The following is a 24,522-nucleotide window of genomic DNA, read 5'->3' as shown; positions in this document are numbered from 1 at the left end:
TTCTGGTAGGGTGAGCACTGGCCACTGAGAAAGCACATGACCTGCCCATAACCCAGTTGCAGTTTAACGAAACCCTCTCTTCTCTATTTTCCCTTAAACCCCTTCCTCCTCACATGCACACACACACCTTCTACTAAAGCAGAATTGTTTTGTTCTTTTGGTTTTGCTTCTCTTTGTTTTGTTTGAACCTAGGATCCCACAAATTTCAGTGAGTTCCTGAGCCCTTGAACCTTTGCAAACTGTTGTATGTTTGTATATTTTAAGAAGAGAGGATCCATGAACTTCATAAGATTCCCAAAAGGGTCCTTGACCAAAAAAAGTTAAGAACCACTGCCTGGAAAATGCAGAATAATGGGGGACAATGAAGAGACGAGTGACTCTTCAAATATCAGGCACCAAAGGGTATTTCGAAATGTTCAAAGAATAGTAAGGCATAAAGTAAACCCTGACATCAACAGGAAGATGAAACATGATGTCTCCAGATCTTTCTCTGAATGGTTTTTATTCCTTTTGAAAAAAATCAACAAGCAACCAAACACTTGATGTAAGGGAGGAAAATGTTATTGATCAATGCTGCTAATTCTACAAGAAAGGTCAGCTTTTATGCTTGACCAAGGGAAGGAATGGCACTAAGAGAATTGCCAGTGATGTCCTCAAACAGAGCCCTAGGTCAAGGCTTTCACCTGTGAAATTTCTTGTAGATCGTTTCTCTACTCTGGTCATTATTTTCCCAGCTATGACAGATGAGGAATAAGAGAAGCTAAGTAGCCTATCCAGGCCACACTGTGGCTCTGGGCAGCCCAGATTTAAACCTGGGCCAGTCTGCTTCCAGCTCCCACTGTTCAGCTCCACTGTATCATTGATAAGCCTATGGATTCTATGATAAAAGGAAATGAGCACCTCCAGAGATTTCAAATTGCTTTAGCAGAAGAAAATCATCATACAGCTTCCTGTCCTGAAATATATTCCCTCTGCAGGGTCAAAATGAGAAATAAGAATGTGTGTGCATCTAAGTTTGCTTATTTTACAAAAGGAAACACAGGGTAAAGCAGAAACAAATGAAAATGGCCACATACAGGAGGTGGGCAGAAACAGGATAGAAGAAGAGGTGGGAATGAGACCTTTCTGAATATATCTTTTTATGCTGACTTAATTTTTGAACTATTTAAGTGGTTTAAAATTTCTTTTAAAAAAAAAAAAGGACCACAAAAACAAATCCTAAAAGGAAATACCATTAGAAACAAATGAACCTAACTAGATATAAAACAGATAACAAGGCTACATAGAAAAAAGGATGAATCCAATAACTTTGGAACTCAGTACTTGGATTGCACTACCTCAGTGGGAATCGTCTAAGATTAAAAAGAATTTCAATTTTTAAGTTTACCTCATAGGTTTGCGGATGATGGTTTCAAAAGTACACAGAGCACCTGTACTATTAACAAAAGGTTGCTTATTCAGATCATACGAGATAGTTTGCTACTATCTCTTTCCTTCGGTAGAAACCCACAGGACTTGCAGAGTAAAAGGAGGAAATGTTAAGAGAGTCTTTGATTGGTGAGTGTTCTATTATAGAATTTTTGGAAGCAGGGAAGTGTTCTAATTGGCTTTCAAGTGCATTTGGCGGTCTGTGGCTCACTATTTACTGGTACATACTGGGGCTTTCTTGTAAAGTCACAGGGGCTTTCCTGTTTCAACTAGAAGCATATCTGGTCCTCTGCTGTGAGGTCTGAGTCTTGTACAAACAATTCTTCAGTAGACTTATAGGTGTGATAATTCCAAAGCTGCTTTGTGTGCTCGTAGGATAGAGCCAATGATAAGTGTATAGATTTTTGGGAACCCAGAACTGTTGGAGAAGAGAGAAACGAATATAGAATGGGAGAGGTTGAAGAAGAATCCTGCAGTTTATGATTTGATTTGAGGCTATCTCATGATTTCTTTCAAAAAGAATCAAGGTTGTTTAGTGTCTCCAAGCAACATTCTGAATCTGGTAGCCACTGCTCCAGATTGAGTAGAGAATAAGTACATTTGTATGGTAGACAAGGTAAGAACGGACAGGCTTAGGAGAGCTGGTGGGGAACAAATGGTAGATATGATGGGAAAGACAAATGGTGAGCAGGTATTATTTGGCAGTCAAGTTACAACACCCAGTGGCAACATCACTTGGGCCATGATGATTCATCTACTCTCCATTTTATTTTGTAAATATAAGTATAAGGAACTTACAGGAGTTATAAAGGTGACAATGAACACATGATCCCTGTTTTCAAAAATAGATATAATAGTGTGGCAGTTGAGGACATGGGCTCTAGAGACAGACTCCCTAAATTAGAACCCTAGTTCCACTCTTACTCTTAGTCTGCTAGGGCTGTCATAGCAAAATGCCACAGACTGGGTGGCTTAACCAACAGAAATTATTTTCTCACCATTCTGGAGGCTAGAAGTCCAATAGCAAGGCACCATCAGCATTGGTTTCTGGTAGGGCCTCTCTTCTTGGCTTGTAGAGAGCCACCTTCTGGCTGTGTCCTCATGTGGCACGTGGAAAGAGAGAAAGCTCTCTAGTACCTCTTCCTCTACAAGGACAATGGTCCTACTGGATTAGGTGACTTTGTTTAACCTTAATTCCCTCCCTAAAGTTCCTATTTCCACATACAGTCACATGAGGGGGTTAGGGTTCAATATAGGAATTGTGGAGGCACACAATTCAGTCCATAAAACTGTGTGACCCAGAACATTTACTTAACCTCTCTTTGTCTTAGTTTGCTTATATGTTAAGTAGATATCGTAGCATCACCCACCTATGAGGGCTGTTGTAAGGTGTTGTTAGTTGGTTGACACACATAAAGCATTTGGTGCCAGGCATACAATAAACACTTAATAAATAATGTGTATTACTTAATTCAATACTTGATTTATGAATTTATCAGTTACTTTGGTGAGAGTACAATTGGGAGTACACATGTAGAATGCCTTTCTCTAAACATTAAAAAAAATACACTTTTCAATATTTTTTTTGTGTAGCTAAAGGTGAACCTCACTGGCCACCCAAAATTTCAGTAACAGAAGAAGTACAACTGTTTATTGAAGGTATTCTTAACCTGAGCATAAGACAGGGCTTGTTGTTGTTTAAATGATCAGCAGTTGGCTGAGCCTAATGAATTAGAATTACCATTACATTATGGCAGAGATTACTCTATACTGCTTCTTTTTGACACTGGGCTTGGAAAATCACCAAGATCGTTCTCCCTCACAAAGACTTATAAACATTAGTGCAGAACACTTTATTACTGCACTAATTCAGTGCAGTTTTTATTGAGAATGAGAACAAAGAGTAAAGGAAAACATTACATCATGTAGCCTGGTATTTGAAATAAAAAGACAAAATGCCTGCAGTCAATTCTTTGTTTCTGAATATTGGCAATATAGGTTAATTTTACAGAATTCCAAAGTGGTGAGGGTGGTTTATTCCATCTTATTTTATTGGAATCACATTCTCCAGGCAATTTTGATGCATTTTCTATCTACTGAGCGCATACTTCCAGCTTTATCCAGAGGGCTCTCTCTTGAGGATGGCTTTCATCATATTGGTATTCTGCACTAAACATCTCCAGTCATCATTTGTCGCCGCGAATCTAAAAATAAGGCTTTGCCTGTTAAATCTCCATCTTGCAGGGTCTGACCTGTGTTTGCTCAGTGCCTGTTAGATCCCTCAACTGGGCCTCAGTCTGGCTTCCCGGCTTCCTGGGCTTTTTGTTCACCACCAATGACAAGCAGTCCCTCCTTCACCACTCCTTATTCTAACGTCCTCTTACTCAAGAAATGAAACACCACCAAAAAGATGGGCTATTTCTATTCACTTTCAAGTGAGTTAAACTCTTGGAAGATTAACCAGAGAAGCTCTCAGTGGAGAAATTATGAAGTGCAATAATTCTTTTTAAGACACACACACACACACACACACACACACACACACACACATACACACACACATGCGCGCGTGCCTTTGGGCTTTGGGGAAATAACTTAGACCAGACAATGCTGCTATGGAAATCAAGCAGGCTCCTCAAACACAAAGTCAAAGGCATGACTGACCCACGAACACACCAACAGGCCATTCCTCCTCTAACCCCACTGGCCTCAATGCTGTCTTGCAATGTCAGTGTCCACCTGTTTCTTTCGAGATTGTGAGGCCAGATTCCCCAGGGATGTGACATGAGTGGTCTCCACACCTCAGTTTCCTCATTTGTAGAACAGGGATAGAATCATAGCACATGCTCATGGGGTTGTTGTAAGGATTAAATGAAATAGACAAGGTAAAGGGCTTAGGGAATCCCCAGCTCACAGTAACTACTTGGGAATATTCCATGAAGATGACAGTGACGTGATAATGAGGAATGAGAAGAAACGGGGACTATCATTTATAGCACAGGTCTCACATGTCACGTCCTCCTCCCCGATTTTGTCTTGCCCACCTCTAAGCTGACTCTCAGTTGTGGAATTTCCTGTGGTTATTTGCACAGAAAGCAGTCAAGGAGGCTAAGTAGACAGCATCCTACTCTACAGAGACCCAGTTTCTGACTCACCATCAAGGAAATAAAAATGCATGAAAAACTAGTTGAAGGGTGAGAAACACAATCATGTATTTCTGTTTAACCCCACTAGCTGGGTCACGGAGCCAAGGAGACCATGGATGGAGTTTACGCCCCAGATGCACTGAGCCTCCCTCCTTCCCCTGCCCCCACCATACATTCCGAAGACCCCAGGCACCCAGTTGGATGTCAGTTATCGTGAACCCTTGGTCATTAGGGCACGCAGGCAAGGGTCCTCATTTCTGGAAGTCCCAGTCAGAATTCCTGATTCTGAGCTTCTACAGGAATGAGAAGACGGACTGTAAGCTCCCTGAGGCTGGGAACTCATTACCTAGCACATGGATTCCATTTAATAAACATGACCCGAATAAATGAGTGGTTAACAGTTCTTATCACAGGGTAACTTTAAGAAAAGACATTATAGCTATTTTGAGCCAACAGATGTTTGGAAACATTTAAATGATGGTACAAAGCAGAATTATATAGATTAGATTATGTCACAATTCTTTTTTATTGTTTCCAATTCTTTACATAAAAATATAAGTTTGTATAAACAACAAGGACCTACTGCATAGCACAGGGAACTATATTCAATATCTTGTAATAAACCATAATGGAAAAGAATCTGAAAAAGAATATATATATATATATATATATGTATAACTGAACCACTTTGCTGTATACCTGAAACATTGTAAATAACTATACTTCAATAAAAAAAAGAAGAAAAAGCAGTTCTGAAAACACAGAACAAGAGGAGCCTTTGCACAAAAGATAAGCAGGCTAATACTGCAACAACAAATGGAATTAGCAAGCTTTTAAAGTATAGCACTTGGTAAGTACAAAATAATGCATGTCACGTATTACATTCCAGGGTATAAGAAAACACTTCCAATTTGACTGTTCGATTTAAGAGCTAGAACATTACTGCTATATCTCCTTCTGTATTCCTTCTCCACCCTAACGTAACTACTTATTTTTATCATTCTCTTAATTTCTTTAAAAAAATAATTTTGAATGTGCCCCTGAATGATATATTACTTATGCTTACTTTTAGCTTTGTACAAATGGTATCATTTTGTATATTCTATACAACTTGCTTTTTCACTCAATATTATGTTTTCTAATTTATTCATTTATACACTGATGTTTATTACCTATTTCCCATGGATTCATCCTGTTGTTCTTTTACTAATTTCTTAAGTTGGATATTCTGCACAGACTTTCTTCTTTTCTAATATAAGCATTTAGGTCTATACATGTTTCTTACTCTCCATGTATCCCACAATCTTGACATTCTGCATCTCAGTATCATTCATTTCTAAGTATTATTGAACTCCCATTAGAGTTTCTTCATTGAAGTCGTTTCAAAGTATGATTATATGTTATGAAACACATAGTAGTTTCTTTTCATTCATCGTTTCTTTTTATTCATGGTTTGCATCGATTCATACACAGAATTAGGGGATACTCTTCTTCAGTTTTGTCCTCTGTGAGATTCCCCATCCTTTTCAGCTCCCAGACCCCCTCTTCTCTGTCTATGAAGACAGGATTTCTCTCCACGTGTTGGCCACCCATACTGCTGCCCGGTTTCACAGGCTCAGAGTTCATTCTCAGAGTAAGGCAGTGAGAAGAGAGGAAAACGCAGCCACAAACTCTTTGTTCCACAGAGACCTCTTTTCCCAGTCCTCTGGCCAGAAAGATTTTCTCACAGCTCTGGACTACGCAGCACTGAGAGCTGGGTGCAGAGATACAAAATTAATGAGAGCTCCCCACCCCCATTCTCCAGCCCAGAGGGGACCTTGTCCTGGTCCTTTGGCCAGAAAGACAGGGTTTCTCTCTGAGATTTTGTTGCAGCACCACAGCCCAGTTCTGCATAGGGACCACTCTCAGGTTAAAGCCAGATGATAAAAGAGAGGAAAAAAAAAACAAGAAATTTACCCCCAAACAAGTCATTCTTCAAGTTTTGGTACCCCTCCCCAATCTTCCCACTAGTGGTAACTTTTCAGAGTCTGCAGGTTGTTGCATTTTGTGTTTTGTCTAGAAGTCTTCATTGTAAGCAACGGGAGACAAAGGCTGCACTGACTCCATCTTCACCAAGCCCAGAAGTTCCATCCCTTACTTGTTATTGAACTTATTTTTGATTAAAATTCGGGAGTTTGTAACTTTCCAGTGTCTAGCTTGTATTTTAGCTGAGGGTCATTCCTAGGTAATCTGACATGACGCAGAAACAGAAATCTCTCACTTTCTTTTCTAAGAACCACAAGCCATCTTTTAATTTAATAATACATGTCAGACATTTCCAGTCAACATTTCTCTATAGTTCCTTAGGTCCATTCTCTTCACTTAACAACAGGTATTTTGGGGGGAACCTCCAATGTTGAAGCACTATGTAAATGCTAGGAATATGGAAATAAAGAAGATAAACGAACTTTGAGGCATCCACAGTCCAACAAGGAAACCAGACACTTAGCATGAGCTGCAAAGGTTGTGAGAAGGCTGTGATGGGGTGTCACTGAAATGTCCTGATAGCCGTGGGCTCCTAGTTCCAACTCAAGTGGGGTCGGTCACAGAGGGCTTTAGAAAGGAGATAATAAATCAGCTCTTGAAAGATGAACAGGAGTCCACCGGGGGAAGGGCATTCAAGATAAAGCAAATAGCACACAGACAGTCATAAAAATATAAATGCAAATGGCAAGACAGCCAGCATGCTCAGAGTAAAGGCTGTGATCTGAACTTGGAGATCAGATTTTTCAGGTTTTATTCATCTCTACAAAAGGAGCTTCTCTTTTTCCAGAGATTACTTCACTCACTTCAAAAACCTACCTCAGTGGCTTCCTTGGTGATGCAGTGGTTAAGAATCCACCTGCCAGTGCAGGGGACACGGGTTCGAGCCCTGGTCCGGGAAAATCCCACATACCATGGAGCAGCTAAGCCCCTGCGCCACAGCTACTGAGCCTGCACTCTAGAGCCCGCGAGCCACAGCTTCTGAAGCTCATGTGCCTAAGAGCTCGTGCTTCACAGTAAGAGAAGCCACTGCAATGAGAAGCACACGCACCGCAACAAAGAGTAACCCCCGCTCGCCGCAACAAGAGAAGACATGCGCACAGCACCAAAGACCCAGTGCAGCCAAAAATTAATTAATTAATTAATTTAAAAATAAAAAACCTACCTCAGGACACCGTAATGATCTTTCTGATATGAAAAACAAACACAACTTGCATACACACTGATTGAATCTTTTTTTTTTCTGATGACCAGGAGGTCTCCTTTTACTTTATATTTCTGTACATACATAGACAGGTAGTATCTAAACTTTTATGTGCGTGGTAAATATACATGTGTCATTCCTGTTTTCCATTATTAGTGTTGTGGATATTTTCATGTTTTTCATGTTTAATCTTTTTTATTAAGCGAAGAAAATTCTGCATCCTCAGCTCACACTCATTTCAAAGCCTGAAACACAATCCGTGAAAAATTGGTCTCAGAGTCACGGTCACACTTCAGTGAGTTAAGTGACATCGAAAATCACAAGGGCTCCACTGTCACACACTGATGTAATTTTGGTGGCTGCACCTTAGTTGGTTTTATTTTGTTACTTTTTCAACATCAGTAAAAATCACAATTTTTCTAAGAATGGACTGGGACCAATGTCAACATGTAAGACAGGAATCTTTCTGAAGAAAATGGAAATTATCGGCTTACACTAGAAATACTTTTCGATATTGTTAGACAAATATATTAATATTCTTTTCATCTCTTTTCAAATGAATCAGGACACCAAAGGTGAATAAAAATTGGGAAAGCATCCACAAACGTTTGTTTAAATCTCTCTTATTCATTTTTGATTACATAAATTAATCCTATTAAAGTGGTACTATGAAAAGGTATTTTACTATCCCTGTGGAATTCAATAAGCACATTCATTTGCTAGGGCTGCCATAACAAAGTACCACAGACTTGGGCGGCTTAAACAGGAATTTATTGTCTCCTAATTCTGGAGGCTGGAAGTTCAAGATCAAGGTGTTGGCAGGGTTGGTTGCTCTCTCCCCGGCTTACAGATGGAGATGACCATCTTCTCCCTATGTCCTCACACGGTATTTCCTCTACACATGTCTGTGTAACTTATCTCCTCTTCTTATAACAACACCAGTCATATTGAATTAGGACCCCCACCCAATGACCTCATTTTAACTTAATTACCTCTTTAAAGACCCTCTCTCAAACAAGTCACAGTCTGAGGTACTGGGGGTTAGAACAACATAGGAATTTGGGCTGGGGGAGAGTACAAAGTTTAACCACTGTTTGTTTTTGACAAACAGCCCAAGGGAACAAGTTATTTGCATTGGGCAAACTCTGTCCCAAGTCACAAAGAGACAAGCCTTGTAAATGGGATTTTCTAGGGAACTGCTAGAAACTTCAACTGATGACAATTCTGAGCATGAGGCTTTGAAAGAGCTCCAATCCTGTTCTGACCCCTCCAGCAGTTGCTAGACTGCTCTTTTGCACCATGATTGCAGGCTGTTGATTTTTAAGGCTAACGTAAAGCTGAGCAGGGGGAAAATTTAAATTTCCCAAAGCTCAGGGTTCTTACTGCAATTCAGCCATTTTTCTTGAGCAAACACTCCTGGAGTTCATTTACAGAGTTCTAAAAGAGTTTGCTTTGTCCGTTTCTGCCAGCGTTCTCATTGCTTTCATGGAGGAGAGGGTTTTCAGAGGTCCTTTCTCCAGCAGTCCCAATGACAACCTCTTGGCTTCATCCTGTGTTGTTTCTTCATACCTGTGTCCCAAGTTTCTAATTCTCTCTTCAGTCAATTCCAATTGGATGTTAAACCTCCATATAGATTTTAATTTTAATAATTGTATTTTTAATTTCTAGTTCCATTTGGCCATTTACATAGCCAGAAATCAAAATCTAGGTGAATTTTATTTTATATGCCTGTCTCTGTTTTCTAGTCATGTCACAATAAACATATGCTTCCTCAATGGGAAGAAAAATTTGAAAGTCATTTTATCACCTTTTCTTTTTGACTTCCTGTTTGTGCCTCACTCTGAGCCCACAGAACCCTGTCATCACCTGTCTTCCCCCATCACTCCCAAACACAGATAAAGAGTTGGTAACTCAGAAGAGAAACGTTGAGAAATAAAAGCAAGATGCTGTTGTTCTTTGCTTTGCAATGCCCAGTAACCCTGCCCTACTTGTTTCAGAGGCATGGGGGTGGGCAGACCAAATAATTGGGTAATCAGGGAAACATTGAAGAAGGGTAGCATTCAGTTTTGAGGTTCAGAGGAAGAGCAGAATGTGAATGAGGGCTGTATGGGCTCAGACTCTGCCAGCTGCAGTGGGTCAGTCACTTCAGTCCCTGGGCCCCAACATTCTTCTTCTAGCCACGAGGAACAGGTGCACTGCTGTGGGAATATTTTGTAGATCTGAAAAACCTACTGTGTAAAACCTTCTGTGTAAAACCTACATGTGCCCTCTTCTCCTTACCACACCTGCATTCAGCATAAAGCAATTGCCTAATATATATTATAGGCTGTCCTAGGAATAATATATTGACTGACTGGCTGGCTGCTTCCCTGGATGAATGAATACAGGGCTGCAGTAGGACTATGGTGAGTCCTACGTGGTTTTACCTTTGCAGGCCCTTTATTCCATTTAAAAATTTTCTAATTATATTTTTATATAATTATATAATATAATAAGTATATAATCTACCTTATGTAATATGTAATATACTTTACGATGGGCCCCTAAAAGCACTGTGGGCCCTTGGTACTGGACCTACTGAGCTAATGGAAAATCAGCCCTGAAGGAATGGCTGAATGAACGCTTCCATTTCCTGAGAAGTTTCATAAGAGAATTCTTCGACCTCAGAAAAAAAATGCACCAATGGCTTCCCCGTATTTTACACCAAGCCTGTTGCCTAGTTTCCTTTTCTAAGGAGGTGGGTGGGATTTCCCTTGTTCTGCCTTTTCACATTTAAAAGGAAGCTATCCCCGGCTCCTGGGCTGCCAGTAGCTCACATGGCATTTTTGTGCAAATTAGAAAAAGTCTTCTTGTCTATAAGCAGGAAGGGCGGGTGAGATGGGGGGCGACTTTAAAGTATTATATTATCACACGATCTGAACAACCATCTCCACTGGTCCTGGGGAAAGTACACATTCAGATCAGCATCCCTTCCAACCTCATCTGGGTGACCACAGTAGCTGCCTCTGTGTCACGGCAATGGGAGGGTACCACAAATCCGTGGCCTCCAGCTGAAAGGCAGCATAAGTTTAGTTTAAAATGTCAAATTTCATTCTAAGTCTGTGGCCAAAACCAAGACTCAAATCCCAGCAGGGCTCAGGCAAAACCTCTAAAAGCAGTGTGAGACAAAAGTCATGACCTCAGATGATCCTGGAGTAAAAAGTGGACAAGGCACAACCACATGAGTGTGCACCTGTGTGCATGTGCACACATGCTTTCCTGTGTGTGTGCCTGACCTTGCAGGCAAGTGCCTGCAAGTGCCTGGTGTGAGCCAGAACTTTCACGTTGCTCCCTGGGATTCCATGCGGAAGCCTGGTATCTGCACCACATGCCCTCCTGCATGGTAGCACATGTCTACAACAAGAAAGACACCTCCTTGTAGTTGTGACACTGTTACCAAGTCCAAACTTGTACTGCTTACCTCACGGCAGGCCAATAAATCAAGAGACGAGTCGTTGAGGCAAGAAATAGCAACTTTATTCGAAAGCCAGCAGACTGAGAAGATGGTGGACTCGCGTCCCAAAGAACCATCTTACCTGAGTTAGAATTCAGGCTTCTTTTATACTAAAAGAGGAGGGGGTGTGGCTGGTTGTTGCAGACTTCTTGGGGTCAGAATCCTTTGTTCTTGCAGCTGTCCATGTAGGTCAGGTCATAATGCCCCTGTAAACCTCCAACAAGACAAATGTTATCCTCTGTTCTGCAACTTTTTACCTCTATATGAATGGGAAAGTGTTATACCTTTAAAGGTCAGAGTTTTGAGAATGGGATATCCTGTATATTTCAGGCTATAGGCAACATTCTTAACTTGTAGCAAAAGCAACTGAATACAATGTTAAAGTAAAAGAAGCAGATTTAATATGGAGTCAGATTCTGTTCTTCCCTATTATAGCAGCCTATGTGGGTCACAGTCTCAACATCACATGCAGCAGTCCTGCCTGTCTCCCTGAGTCCCCTGGGCGATACAAAGCCCACAGACACACACACTAAAGCCTCTGTTCTCCTCTCTGCAGGGATGACATGCCAAGCTCGAAGCTCCTACATCACTAGTGAGATCCTCTGGGGGTACCGGTTCACCCCTGTTCTGACGCTGGAGGACGGGTTCTACGAAGTCGACTACAACAGCTTCCACGAGACCTACGAGACCAGCACCCCATCTCTCAGTGCCAAAGAGCTGGCCGAGTTAGCCAGCAGGGCTGAGCTGCCCCTGAGCTGGTCCGTCTCCAGCAAACTCAACCAACACGCAGAACTGGAGACTGAGGAGGAAGAAAAGAACCCTGAGGAGCAGACGGAGAGGAATGGTGATGTGGCGAATCTAGAGAACGAATCCAAAGTTTAGTCCCCTGGCTGGGCCACCCCTTCTCCTCTCCGCCCACAACCTTCCCTTGTCTCTCATTCTCTTTCTTTTCTGTCTCTCTTACTTTGTTCTTTCCTTATATTGAAGTTTGGCATTACCAGAAAACAAATCTTCAAGGTGTAAAATATCTACCTGCCCTCTCAGTTATTCAGATTCGACAAGGCAGATTCAGATTGGGTTAAGGTGTCATGTGCCCTCATTTGTGACCCAAGCCTGGTCTCCTCCCTGAATACGACACATCCAAGTCCTAGAGATTTCTGCTACTTACCTGCATGTGTTGTACAATACCAGATCACTCAAAAGAGTGCATCAAAGAGTCTACCTGGGATATGATGAGGAAGGTCTCTGGTGCCTATTCATTCATGCAGTGAGACATAGAGTTGAGCCCTCAGTTTTATACATCTCAATAAATTTCATCTACAGGGCGAGGTGCTTGCCCTCTGCGGGCATTGCATTTATAGGACCCAGGTGAGGTAATGACAAAATACTGTACATATATATGCCTTATGTAATTATTTTCTTTTGCAGTTAGTAATAAAACCCAGCATGTACAAATGTACTGTAGAACAAAACTTCTAAATAATGTACATAGATGTAAAATTAATGTAGGTTTAGATATATAACTTTAGAAATAAGATTAAAAGAAAAAAAAAGGATTCCCAAAGTACAGTAGGCATTTCTGTTCTGATGTCCTGTTTTCTGGATTTCTTTGGTCCCATTGACCGCTGGCCCTTTAGTGCATGGCCTTTGCTCTGTGTCCCAGACTGGCAGCCGTTTGGGTACCTCACTGTTCCCTTTAATTGAATCTAATAAGCCATAGGTCTGGGAGAAGTTTGGAGGTTCAGTAGATGGCAAAACACACCACCAGTATGCTGATATACTGTGAAATGTTTACAAAACTGAGGTCTCTTTTTTAAGTAACAAGACCTCACTGACTAGCCTGGGGCAGAATTTCAGGAGGAGGACATGCTCTGGCATGTCACCAATGATGTGTGTTTTTTGGTTTTGTTTTGTTTTTGTTTTCTGCCATACCTCGTAGCTTATAGGATCTTAGTTCCCTGACCAGGGATCAAACCTAAGGCCCCAGCAGTGAGAGTGCCAACTCCTAACCACTGGCCCACTAGGGAATTCCCACCAATGACGGGAATTATGTGTTTATGCTTTTCAAGTTAGCTCTCACCCTCTGTAGTACCACAGTTTGAGAAACTTTTTTTCTACAAAACCATTGACTCTCCAACTATTTTCACTCTATAATCACAGTTAAAAAATGAGACATGTTAAATTAGTAAAAGGTGGTTTGGGTCTAAAGTCATGAAATTCATAATGGCATGTAATGGGCGAAGTATATTTTAGTCACTGATCTCACACACCTTGACTCCATCTGGCACTCTTCCTATACCTGGGGGGCTTATCCATCAGCATTCCTTGCATTGGTATTTATTATTATTATTATTATTAGTTTATTATTATGAAATTTCCAGAGTTCAATATTTAAAGATTAGATCAACAATCTTGGTGACTGTCTAAGAAATATTTCTAGAGTATGCCACAGGTTAGAAATCAAATCCAAAGTGTCTCCCAATCAAAGAAAACAAAAAACTACAGCCTTAATTCATTTTAATCTGCAAAGATAAAAAGAAGGAAAGAAGAAAGAAAGGAAGGAAGGAGAGGAGAGGAGGAGGGAAGGAAGGAATAGTATTTTGTACTGAAAATCTAATTTTCAAAATGAAAAAATTTTCAAATGAAAAAATAAGAAAAGGAAGAGAATCTTAGACAAAACCTCAAGGGCAGGTGGAGATTTTGCACTGAAGCAGATCTTTCACATTAAGTTGGCATTTATAAACTGTTTGTTCCCTAACATAATCATCCATCATAAATATTCATTGACTGGATCCAAGTTCATTTTCAACTTCTACAGCTGTGCTTAGTTTGAGGCTTTGCACCATGGAGGTCAAAGAGCTCAAACTAGCTGTCCCTCCCTGCTGCCCTTGCCTTCCCTGACCAGATATCACAGGCCTTCACACTGTAGTTTGGGGACCTTGTCTACTAAAAAGCATGTCCCAGAGATAAGGAAAGTAACTCCTCAATTTGACATGGGGGTTGGGTCTCTCTTCTCCCACTTCTGACACCTTGTATCAAGACAACTGCTTCTTGGTACTGACGGTATGGAAAACAAAACTGTTGGCCATAACTCTTTCCTTTTGCCAACATTTCACTTTTCGCATTGAATATTTGTTGAATCATTTATTCATTCCACATACTCCAAAGAGGAGGTTGTAGTTGAGGAGGAGGAGGGAGCCCCATACACTTCTTGCCAGGCTGTGGGGAGGTACTGTGGCCTTACCTCAGTGTAGCCTTAGGAAGGGCCCTCTTGCCTTGGGGGCACTATCCCTGCAGCATCACCAGAGTTGCAGGGCCAGGCATGGTAGCACAAAGCAAGATCAGCTGGGGTTGCAAAAAGTCTGCTAATTTAGCTCCTAAAGACTCAATGGGCCTTTCTAAGTCCATTACTAAGGCTTAAAGGACAACATAGACCCTGTTGTCTGGTTGGAAGAGCAGTTGGGGGCCCTTGAGCACAACTGAATGAAGAGCCTTGACAACCCTTTGGTCAGACACACACGTCAGTTCTGTATCTGTGACAGGGCACCCAGGTATGAGGTCTTTCCCTATTTCTCACTGTCTTTGGTGTCAATGTGGTTGGAGATGGAACATGAACCAAATCTCATTTTTGTAATGTGAGCCTCTGAATCTTTAAATGAGGATGCTCCAGAAGAACCTTTTATTAGAATGTCCTTATCAAACATGTCTATTTTTCTACAATTATTGATAACACAGTTTAACAGTGTATTTTGTGTCAACTGTTAAAATTTGGAACTGAAAAAAGCTCATTAAGACTGAATTTTCTAAGTAGCAAGTATTGAATGGTGTTTTTCATTAACAGTTCAGCAAAGATGACCCTACAATTTCTACCCATTCTCTTCCACCATATCCAGGCTCCAATCACTCAGTCACTTTGTTAGCAAATCCAGAGCTATGGAAATAAATAAGCCTATTTTAATGCACCAGTACTCATAATGAATGAGGATCACACTCAACTTGATATTTTGGTCTGTTTGATGATGTATTTGAGTCCCTTTCCCATAAAAGCATGGCAGTATCCATTAGCCAGATAAGAACTCTGGGCTAAAGGGTTACAGTTTGCCACAATTGACTCCAGTTTGGAGGAAAGGGCAGACTCAGCTGGGAGCATGACCTCCCCAAGGGCTGACAAGACCCTCAGATTGTCATTTCCACCCACCTCAACATGCTTTCCAACTGGAAGAGCACCTATTTATTTATGTCAGCTTTATGTAACTGATAAAATTGTTTATGTCCTTGGATGTCCCATGCGCAAACTATACTCTTTTGGATTAACACCTTTGCAATCACTGTAATGTCAGGTCATTACTTTTCCATCCCTTCGAAATATGGCCTTTTAGCTTGGTTGGTCCAATACATAGACACTCTATGTCCAGGAGAAGGAAACCTCTCTTTCCCCACTCCCTTCCTCCATCTGTCCCTCTCTTTTTCTCTTTCCCTAGTTCTCCAGTTCCAGTTCCATTGATTTAGTTCAATATCTTATGTTCCCTAACAGAAATCCAGCTACTGTTTCTAAAAAGGTCAATCTATTTCTTAAGCACAATTTTCTCTTGCTGGTTTAACCAAACTAGGGCTCTGAAATGTCTGTTTTTCATTATACTCTAATTTAAAAATTATTTATGACTTCATTTAAAAGCCTAAGTTTTGAAGTCTCCAAGCAACATTCTTATGTTTTCCCTTCCTACATTTTCTTACATTTCAGGTTTCTTACTTTTTCCCCTTTGCTTTTTTATTTAGATTGAAGCCAGTATCTTTGGGATGTTCAGAAACTGTTTATAAATATGGGAGCTGGTGGACAGAGAAAGAGACTCTAAAAATTCCATTAGAAAACTACTTTAACTCAGCAAAATAATGTGAAATCATTTGCTTAGCTAAGTGATACAAGATCTAAAATTATATATATATATATATATATATATATATATATATATATATATATTCATAGTTATTTCCAAAACAGCTTGCCAAGGGTCTGACTACTTTACAGTCTTTCTTTCCTTGACTTGGGTGATACTCTATGTGATTCAGAAGAGTCATAAGGGTAGTTGAAGATTAAATGTCCTACATAGATGGTAAACATTATCTTCTATGGTTTCATTTCAATGGATGGCTATAAAGTCAAAAAACATAGGCAACATATACATAATAGATGATTCATTGATATTGCATTACAATATAATCAACTAATAATACCTTGTTTCTAGACTCTATGGCCACCCCGCATTTAAGAAAATGTTATCCTTTAATTTAAAATTGAGTAAAGCATACCTCTTCCTAATATCTCTGCCCTCAACGTCTTGGAGAGCTTTTGATGTAAAATGTCATCTAGCAGTCCAAGCTCTGTCAGGCTACTATTTGATTTTGACAAAGCACAGTATGTACAATAATAACCAAACAATATTACACCCTACGTTGTGTGGTGTCTTGGAGCATTCAGAGTACTTGCACAAGTTTTCTCATTTAATTCTAATCCACCATCAGAGCTTGAGTATTATAATTTACGTTTTATAGACGGAAAACTAGGGTTTGGGCAAACTGAGTAACTTCCCCAAGGCTACAAGGCAAGTCAATCACAGATCCTGGTCTCAAATCCAGGTGCTGAGGCTAAAACCATGGGCTCTTTTTACTACAAAAAGAGTCAGCAAACCAAATCTGCGCGCAGAACCTGGCCCACTGCCTGTTTTTGCACCACTTGCGAGCTAAGACTGATTTTACATTTTTAAATGGCTGGGAAAAAGAAAAAAAAAGAAACAAGAGAAGGTTACTTGGTGACATGCGAAAATTATATCAAATTCAAATTTCTGTGTCCATAAATAAAGTTTTATTGGAACACAGGCACACCCATTGGTTTATCTGTTTCTATGACTGCTTTCACAATACACAGCAGAGCTGAGTAATTAAAACAGAGGTCACATAGCCAGAAGACTATTTACTCTCTGACCCCTTTACAGGAAAAGTTTGCCAACCCCAGTACTGTGCTATTAACTACTATTAATACCATTAAGTACTATTACATATTGTACTGTACTATTAAAATATTCCTGGGCAAATTAGAATGATGACATTCTTTTCCAGTATGACTTTATTTTCCAGTATTGTGCTTAGGTTTGTTCAAGGAAAAATAACTCATTTTTTTGTAAGAGAGACAACTGCTTCACAGGACTTTGAGTTGAGTCTCAAAGAAAAGCTCCTTTCTTTTCATAACCATTCCCCCAAGAGTGGTAAATAGAGTAAACAGTCAGGCAAGAGCCAGTGGCCAGCTCAGAAAGTGATGTGGTACAACTACTCATTAATAAACAATTTAAAAAAATGGGAATTCCAGGGACTGAGCTATTGCTTCGCTGACATGCATAGGTATTTAAATATGTAGACAGCTGGGGCCTGGGCCTCTGCTGAGTGGGATGAACTAGACTTGCAGTAGTTGTCACACATCCGAACAAATTCCCCTCCCCTACATGCCTTCCTTCTAATTCTTTCCTGGAATAGAACTAACTAGACTGCTGAGCTGTCTCTCCATCTTCCCTTGCTAGTTTCCTCTAGCTCCCAATTGATCAGCGTGATAAGAAGAACCTTAAACCACCACTCCTGTTTAGTTGTACTTGTTCTGGCTCCCTCTAGGTACTCAGCTAAAAGTTTAACATGCAAATAAAAACTAAATGCTTCTCTTAGAAAACAAACCGGTTCTGTGAAAGAGCTCAGGAAGAAACAGAAGCATAGTAAAGGGTTATTGCATTGTTTGCTGCTTTCTGAGTCTGAAGCGCAAGATAAAAATTGGTAACTCTGTAGTTACCAATTGGATCAAAGAAATTCAGACCATGGAGTTTTGAGATAAATCAATACTAAATGACATTCTTTAGTATCACTAAGCTGAACTCACTTGTATTCTAAGGAAGCATTTCCAAATCCAGACATAGGTCAGCCAAGTTACGTTTTTTCTCTCTTTAGTTCTATTGAAAAATATATCAAGTTCTCTTATGAGTGCTTTCCTGGAAGTTAGGTGGAAAAGAAAAAATTTTGTAATAAATCATTGTGATGTTGTATTGCTGACAGATAAATGATGGAAATTGAGATGAATTTGGTCCTGTGTCTGAAACTAAGTAGTTGATGGTATCTGCAATCGTGCAAAAAGCTTGCGATCTTGCAACTGCATGGAACAGCATAACTAAGTGGGAGGGGAAAAAATCTCAAAGTTCAACACCATAAAACTTAAATAAATGTTAAAAGGAGTCAAACTGTTACTTGGCCTCATTACCTTGGTGAAAGAAAGCTTCATGCATCCACCTAATTCAAATAAGAGAGTCGTAGGGGAAAGAGGACAAAATACTTTAGCACTCAGAGAATAGCTAATTGAAGTAGTCAGCATGACTAAGTGATTGAGATTTACCACCAGTGAAAATGGTATTTGTAAAGTTAATTTTAGACACTATCCTCCCTAGACATCAATCCTAACGTGCCCTGTGGTCAGCTAGAGATTTGTGACCACACAAGCAACAGAGCTTGATTTCAGAGAACTAAATCTTCCTACTAACAAAGCGTAATTGACCATTTCAAGATTAAGGCTACACACCCGTTGTATTAACAGGGATCATGAATACTGTGATATCAACCAGCCAATCTTTATAAGAATAGGAAGGGCTGTTTCTCTCAGGCAATGTAAATATCTGCTACCAACAGGCACTAGTGAAATAAACATGTAATTCATCATCATTTCTAAAATTCTAATGGAAACCACAAAATATCCATCCAAAGGAGCAAACGTCCCTGGAATCCAGGATCGGATCTCTTTGGCTACTAAAACCCCAGTCCAAGCTGAATGCCTTATGGAATATTTCAATATTGGGTCTATCACCACTAAGCACAAGTAGCGGAACTGGATCAGCTGTAGTGCACAGAGCTGGGTTGTCGACAGCTGTGCATGACTGGAACCTCTTGGTCTTTCGCCAGCCTTCTTAGAGAAGGAGACGAACACTGTTCTAAGATCCAGGCACAGCAGGTGCCATTCTGGCATCATCTCTCAGCATGGCTGATGCGGGGGGGGGGGGGGGCGGTGGGCATGAGCCATTTCCTCCCTTGTCCATTGGCTCAGCCTTGGGTAGTCCAGAAGCCTTGTTCATACCCACCACCTCTCTGGGTGAGCCTTTCCCTCCAGCCCTGGTTTCTGCCCATTTAGACAATGACCCCCCAGAAGTGTCTGCTGGGAAGCCTGTATCTTTTGAGCTTCTCTTGGCCAGCACACTTGACCCCACAGAGCACCCACGTGGGTTAGGGATGATGACTCTCCCTAGAAGAACTGAAGTAAGACCGTTTGAGTCCCCTATGCACAGGGATGCCCCTCCCATATGTAAGTCAAAATCAAACAATACTAACGCATAAATGAAGTAAGTGTAAGGAAGTCCAAAAGAGTTCTCATTTCCCATGGTGATTACCTCACTGCTTTGTTTTCCTTTACATATCTTTCTTCAGCCTCTAGAAATTCTCACTTTTCAGCCATCTCCCTAGATGGTCTGACCTTGTCTCCTCTTGTTAAGTGAGAGGTCTTGCTCTGTCACCACAAATCTACCCCACAACCAAACAAATGCTGCCCCAGTCAAGAAACTTTACATCCCTTCTCTTTCCTCTAGCAGAGCCACCAAATGTGGCAGCAATGTTTTGGATTTTTCTTTTTATTTGCAAGGAATGCCTCTGGATTGCAACTCTTGGAGGCACAACTTGTGCTGTTCCCAGGTGCCCACCCAGCTTTCACGTCACCTCAGGTGGTCATCCAAGCCTTCTACCCTGCTCCTCTTTCTGAATTTCCTCCCTCAGCTAACCACTAACAGTCATCTTTCCTGGCACCTTCCTCTGAATGTTCATTCCATTCTTGAGCAGTAGCAGAGAACCTATTATTGGGGCTAGTCCTATTTCTTACCACTTCATTGTCCACCACCAGTTTTAACTGAGCATATACTGTGTTCATGGTCTGACTACCTGAGACCAAAACATACAATATTTTGCTCCTGCTGCATAAACATGAGCTATTGAGAGCCCACGAGTGATGGTCGGGCATTTTGACATCAGCCCATACTGAACAGAACATCAGTGAAGTCTTGTGCGGAAGAGACAGCTGTATTTTTCCAGGGAAACTTTCTTGTCCTTGTGACTAGGGTAGCCAGCTTACCAAAGATAGTCTTGAATATCTTTATTCCACCCAATGATTCTGCATCTAAAGTGAGAGCCACGCAGGGACAACAGTGAACTATCAAGCGTGTACAGGATTCTGAAACAATGACCCCAAAATCTGCCTGTGCAAAGTGGTCTTTCCTCCCTCACCATCTGCACAGACTGTGCTCTGGGGAAAAACCCAGCACCTATGTGGTGCCTGGTTACCCAGGACATTCATGGCTGCTGCCATGGCAACCATAGCCTATTGGTACTGACCACTCCATGGAGTCTTTGATGAGAATTGGCAGAGGCCCCAGGGGGCTGAGGCCCCCCAGGACTGCTCCACCTGTAGATAGCCTTGGGGGAAACCAAGGACACATGGGACAGTGCCCAGGCAAATAGATATTCATTCAGCATGCCAGGTGTGAGATATTCCTACCCATTCCTCCTAGGATGGCATGCACTTAGGTGGCCAAACTCCTCCTTAAAAAGCTATTCTTTAAGGGCTTCCCTGGTGGCGCAGTGGTTGAGAGTCTGCCTGCCGATGCAGGGGACACGGGTTTGTGCCCCTGTCCGGGAGGATCCCGCATGTCGTGGAGCGGCTGGGCCCGTGAGCCATGGCCGCTGAGCCTGCGCGTCCAGAGCCTGTGCTCCGCAACGGGAGAGGCCACAAGAGTGAGAGGCCCGCGTACCGCAAAAAAAGAAAAAAAAAAAAAAAAAAAGCTATTCTTTAAGCCATCATCCCCATACACACTCTCACACCCAAATCACATTTGCCTTAAAAAAAAAAAAAAAAGGTTCCAAAACCAAAACTAAGTTCACATCATCTGATGTAATAGATATCCAAAGAGCTGCCATCTTATTAATCTCTGCTTAAAAGATTAAAATTGGTCCACAATAAATAGTGTTTCAATAATAAGCTCAAGTACAAACAAAGGCGATTTTTAAAATTTACTTACAAATTCCTTTACAAGCCCTAATTTCAAATCAGAGATATTCATTTTTGCCGCCAGGATGCAAACTCCCCCCAGTACTATTTCTCCTTGAACTTGCCATTTTCCATCTGGCTTTGAAACTGAGAAAAAAACTCCTTGACATTGGTATGAAAGGTGAAGTGGAATTTAGCACTGAAGCTCTTAGAGTTCAATTCAGTCTGGCCCCATAAATCAGGCTGGAATAAACTCTGCTAACCAGGAATGTCTCAGCAGCAATCCCGCTGGACACCGACCTCACGGAAACTTTGGACATTGTGGTACTCAAGATGATGGCCTGCTTTCAGAGAGACGATCTTAACATTCAAATCTCTAAGTCATGCCCAAACTGTACAAGTCAGGCCAGATCAGATCCCAGAGTTTGCATTTCATTGGGTCAGCTGGCCGTGTTCAGATGGGTGTTAGGGAATAAGTGAGAACTTTCCACAACCTGAGCAGCTTGACTTCCATCTTATTTTTTAATTCTATTACAACAGGCATCAACAAGACGTGTGGGCTCTTCTCCTGTGGTTCCTCTCTATTTGTATCTTCATATGCTTGTTTTCCTTTTCTAAAAGACTCCGCTAAACGTACACAATGCAGTGGGAGTTTCCAGTCTTTTGTAACTAACACATCAACTGACAAATGCATACACACATATACACAAATATACATGCACTTATATACACGCACGCGCATGCACGTGCACGCGCACGCGCACACACACACACACACACACACACACACACACTTATCCTTCCCAATCCGTTATGAGCTGGTCCACATAAGTGAATTTCCAGAAAGCCAAAGCCATAACAATAATAATCACTTCCTCCCAGACCCCCCTCACCATCACTGTGATATTCTTTCTGAAATGTACCATATGCTTCCCTGAAGCCACAGGCAACGGGTCATACATAAAGTAGCCTTTTTTTTCACTGGTATGTAGGAAACCTGGATTCAGTCTGAGGAGACTGGGATTCTGGTCCTGGTTCCATCCCCAGATGGGCCGTGTGATCTTGGATAAATAAATGAACTGCTTTGAAACAGTTTTCTCATCTTTTTAAAAATTAATATACCTTATTTTCTTAGAGCAGTTTTAGGTTCACAGCAAAACTGAGCGAAAAATATAGAGACTTCCCATATACCCCCTGTCCCTGCACATGTACAACCTCCCACGTTATCAACATCCCCCATCAGAGTGGCTACATTTGTTACAATTGATATCTTGATTGTCGTTATCACCTAAAGTCCATAGTTTACATTAAGGTTCACTCGTGGTGTTGTACATTCTATGAGTTTTGACAAATGTGTGATGTATAACGACATGTATCCACTATTGTAGAATCATACAGAATAGTTTCACTGCCTAAACATCTTCTGTGCTCTGCCTCCCCCTAAACCTTAGCAACCACTAGTCTTTTTACTGTCTCCATAGTTTTGCCTTTTCCACAATGTCATATCGTTGGATTCATACAGTATATAACCTTTTCAGATTAGCTTCTTTCCTTTAGTAATACACATGTTAAGTTCCTCCACATCTTTTCGTGGCTCGGTAGCTCATTTATTTTTAGTGCTGAATACTATTCCATTGTCTGGATGTACCATAGTTTATTTAGCCATTCATGTACCAAAGGACATCTTGGTTGCTTCCAAGTTTTGACAACGATGAATAAAGCTGCTGTAGATATTTGTGTGCAGGTTTTTTATGTAGACATCAAGGTTTTTTTTTTTCCCATTTGGGTAAATACCAAGGAACATGAAGGCTGGATCATATGATGAAACTATGTTTAGTTTCGTAAGAAACTGCCAAACTGCCTTCAAAAGTGGCTGCACCGTTTTGCATTGCCACCAACCGTGAGTGATAATTCTTGTTGCTCCACATCCATGCCAGCATCTGGAATTGTCAGTGTTTTAGATTTTGGCCATTCTAATAGGAGTTCACTGGGCTTCCCTGGTGGCGCAGTGGTTGACAGTCCGCCTGCCGATGCAGGGGACACGGGTTCGTGCCCCGGTCCGGGAAGATCCCACATGCCGCGGAGCGGCTGGGCCCGTGAGCCATGGCCACTGAGCCTGCGCGTCCGGAGCCTGTGCTCCGCAACGGGAGAGGCCACAACAGTGAGAGACCCGCGTACCGCAAAAAAAAAAAAAAAAAAACTAATGGGGTGCACTGATATCTCATTGTTTTCATTTGCATTTCCCTGATGATATAAGATTTGGAGCATCTTTTCATATGCTTATTTGCCACTGTACTTCTTCCTTGATGAGGTGTCTGTTCAGGTCTTTGCCCACTGTTTTTAAATTTTTGTTGGGGCATAGTTGTTTTACAATATTGTGTTAGTTTCTGCTGTACAGCAAAGTGAATCAGTTATACATATACATATATCTACTCTTTTTTAGATTCTTTTCTTATATAGGTCATTACAGAGTATTGAGTAAAGTTCCCTGTGCTATACAGTAGGTCCTTATCAGTTATCTATTTTATATATAATAGTGTGTATGTGTCAATCCCAATCTCCCAATTTATCCCTCCCCCCACTTTCCCCCTTGGTAACCATAAGATTGTTTTCTACATCTGTGATTCTATTTCTGTTTTGTAAATAAGCTCATCTGTACCATTTTTTTAGATTACACATATAAGCAATATCATATATTTGTCTTTGTCTGACTTACTTCACTCAGTATGAAAATCTCTAGGTCCATCTGTGTTGCTGCAAATGGCATTATTTCATTCTTTTTTATGCCTGAGTAATATGCCATTGTATATATGCACCACATCTTCATTATCCATTCCTCTGTCAGTGGACATTTAGGTTGCTTCAGTGTCCTAGCTATTGTAAACAGTGCTGCAATGAACATTGGGGTGCATGTATCTTTTCGAATTATGGTTTTCTCAGGGTATATGCCCAGGAGTGGGATTGCTGGAACCTATGGCAGCTTTATTTTTAGTTTTTTAAGGAACCTCCACACTGTTCTCCATAGTGGCTGTACCAATTTACATTCCCACCAACAATGTAGAAGGGTTCCCTTTCCTCCACGCCCTCTCCAGCATTTATCATTTGTAAATTTTAAAAAATA

The 24,522-nt window shown here is 41.0% G+C and overlaps 1 protein-coding gene across 1 annotated transcript in view; it reads left to right on the top strand.

Annotated features, from left to right (window-relative positions):
- KCNJ6 (potassium inwardly rectifying channel subfamily J member 6) overlaps nucleotides 1-12,175 on the top strand; it is an 87,978-nt gene extending 75,803 nt beyond the window's left edge. Inside the window, exon 2 of the mRNA XM_019922288.3 lies at nucleotides 11,850-12,175. Within this exon, the coding sequence (XP_019777847.2) occupies nucleotides 11,850-12,175 (326 nt within the window). The remainder of the gene's footprint in view (nucleotides 1-11,849) is intronic.
- Nucleotides 12,176-24,522: the final 12,347 nt, after the last annotated feature.

This window comes from Tursiops truncatus, chromosome 4, assembly GCF_011762595.2.
Source record: "Tursiops truncatus isolate mTurTru1 chromosome 4, mTurTru1.mat.Y, whole genome shotgun sequence".
Classification (NCBI taxonomy): Eukaryota; Metazoa; Chordata; class Mammalia; order Artiodactyla; family Delphinidae; genus Tursiops; species Tursiops truncatus.
Note: the sequence above shows the minus strand (reverse complement) of the source record. Positions and strands in the feature narration are given on the sequence as shown.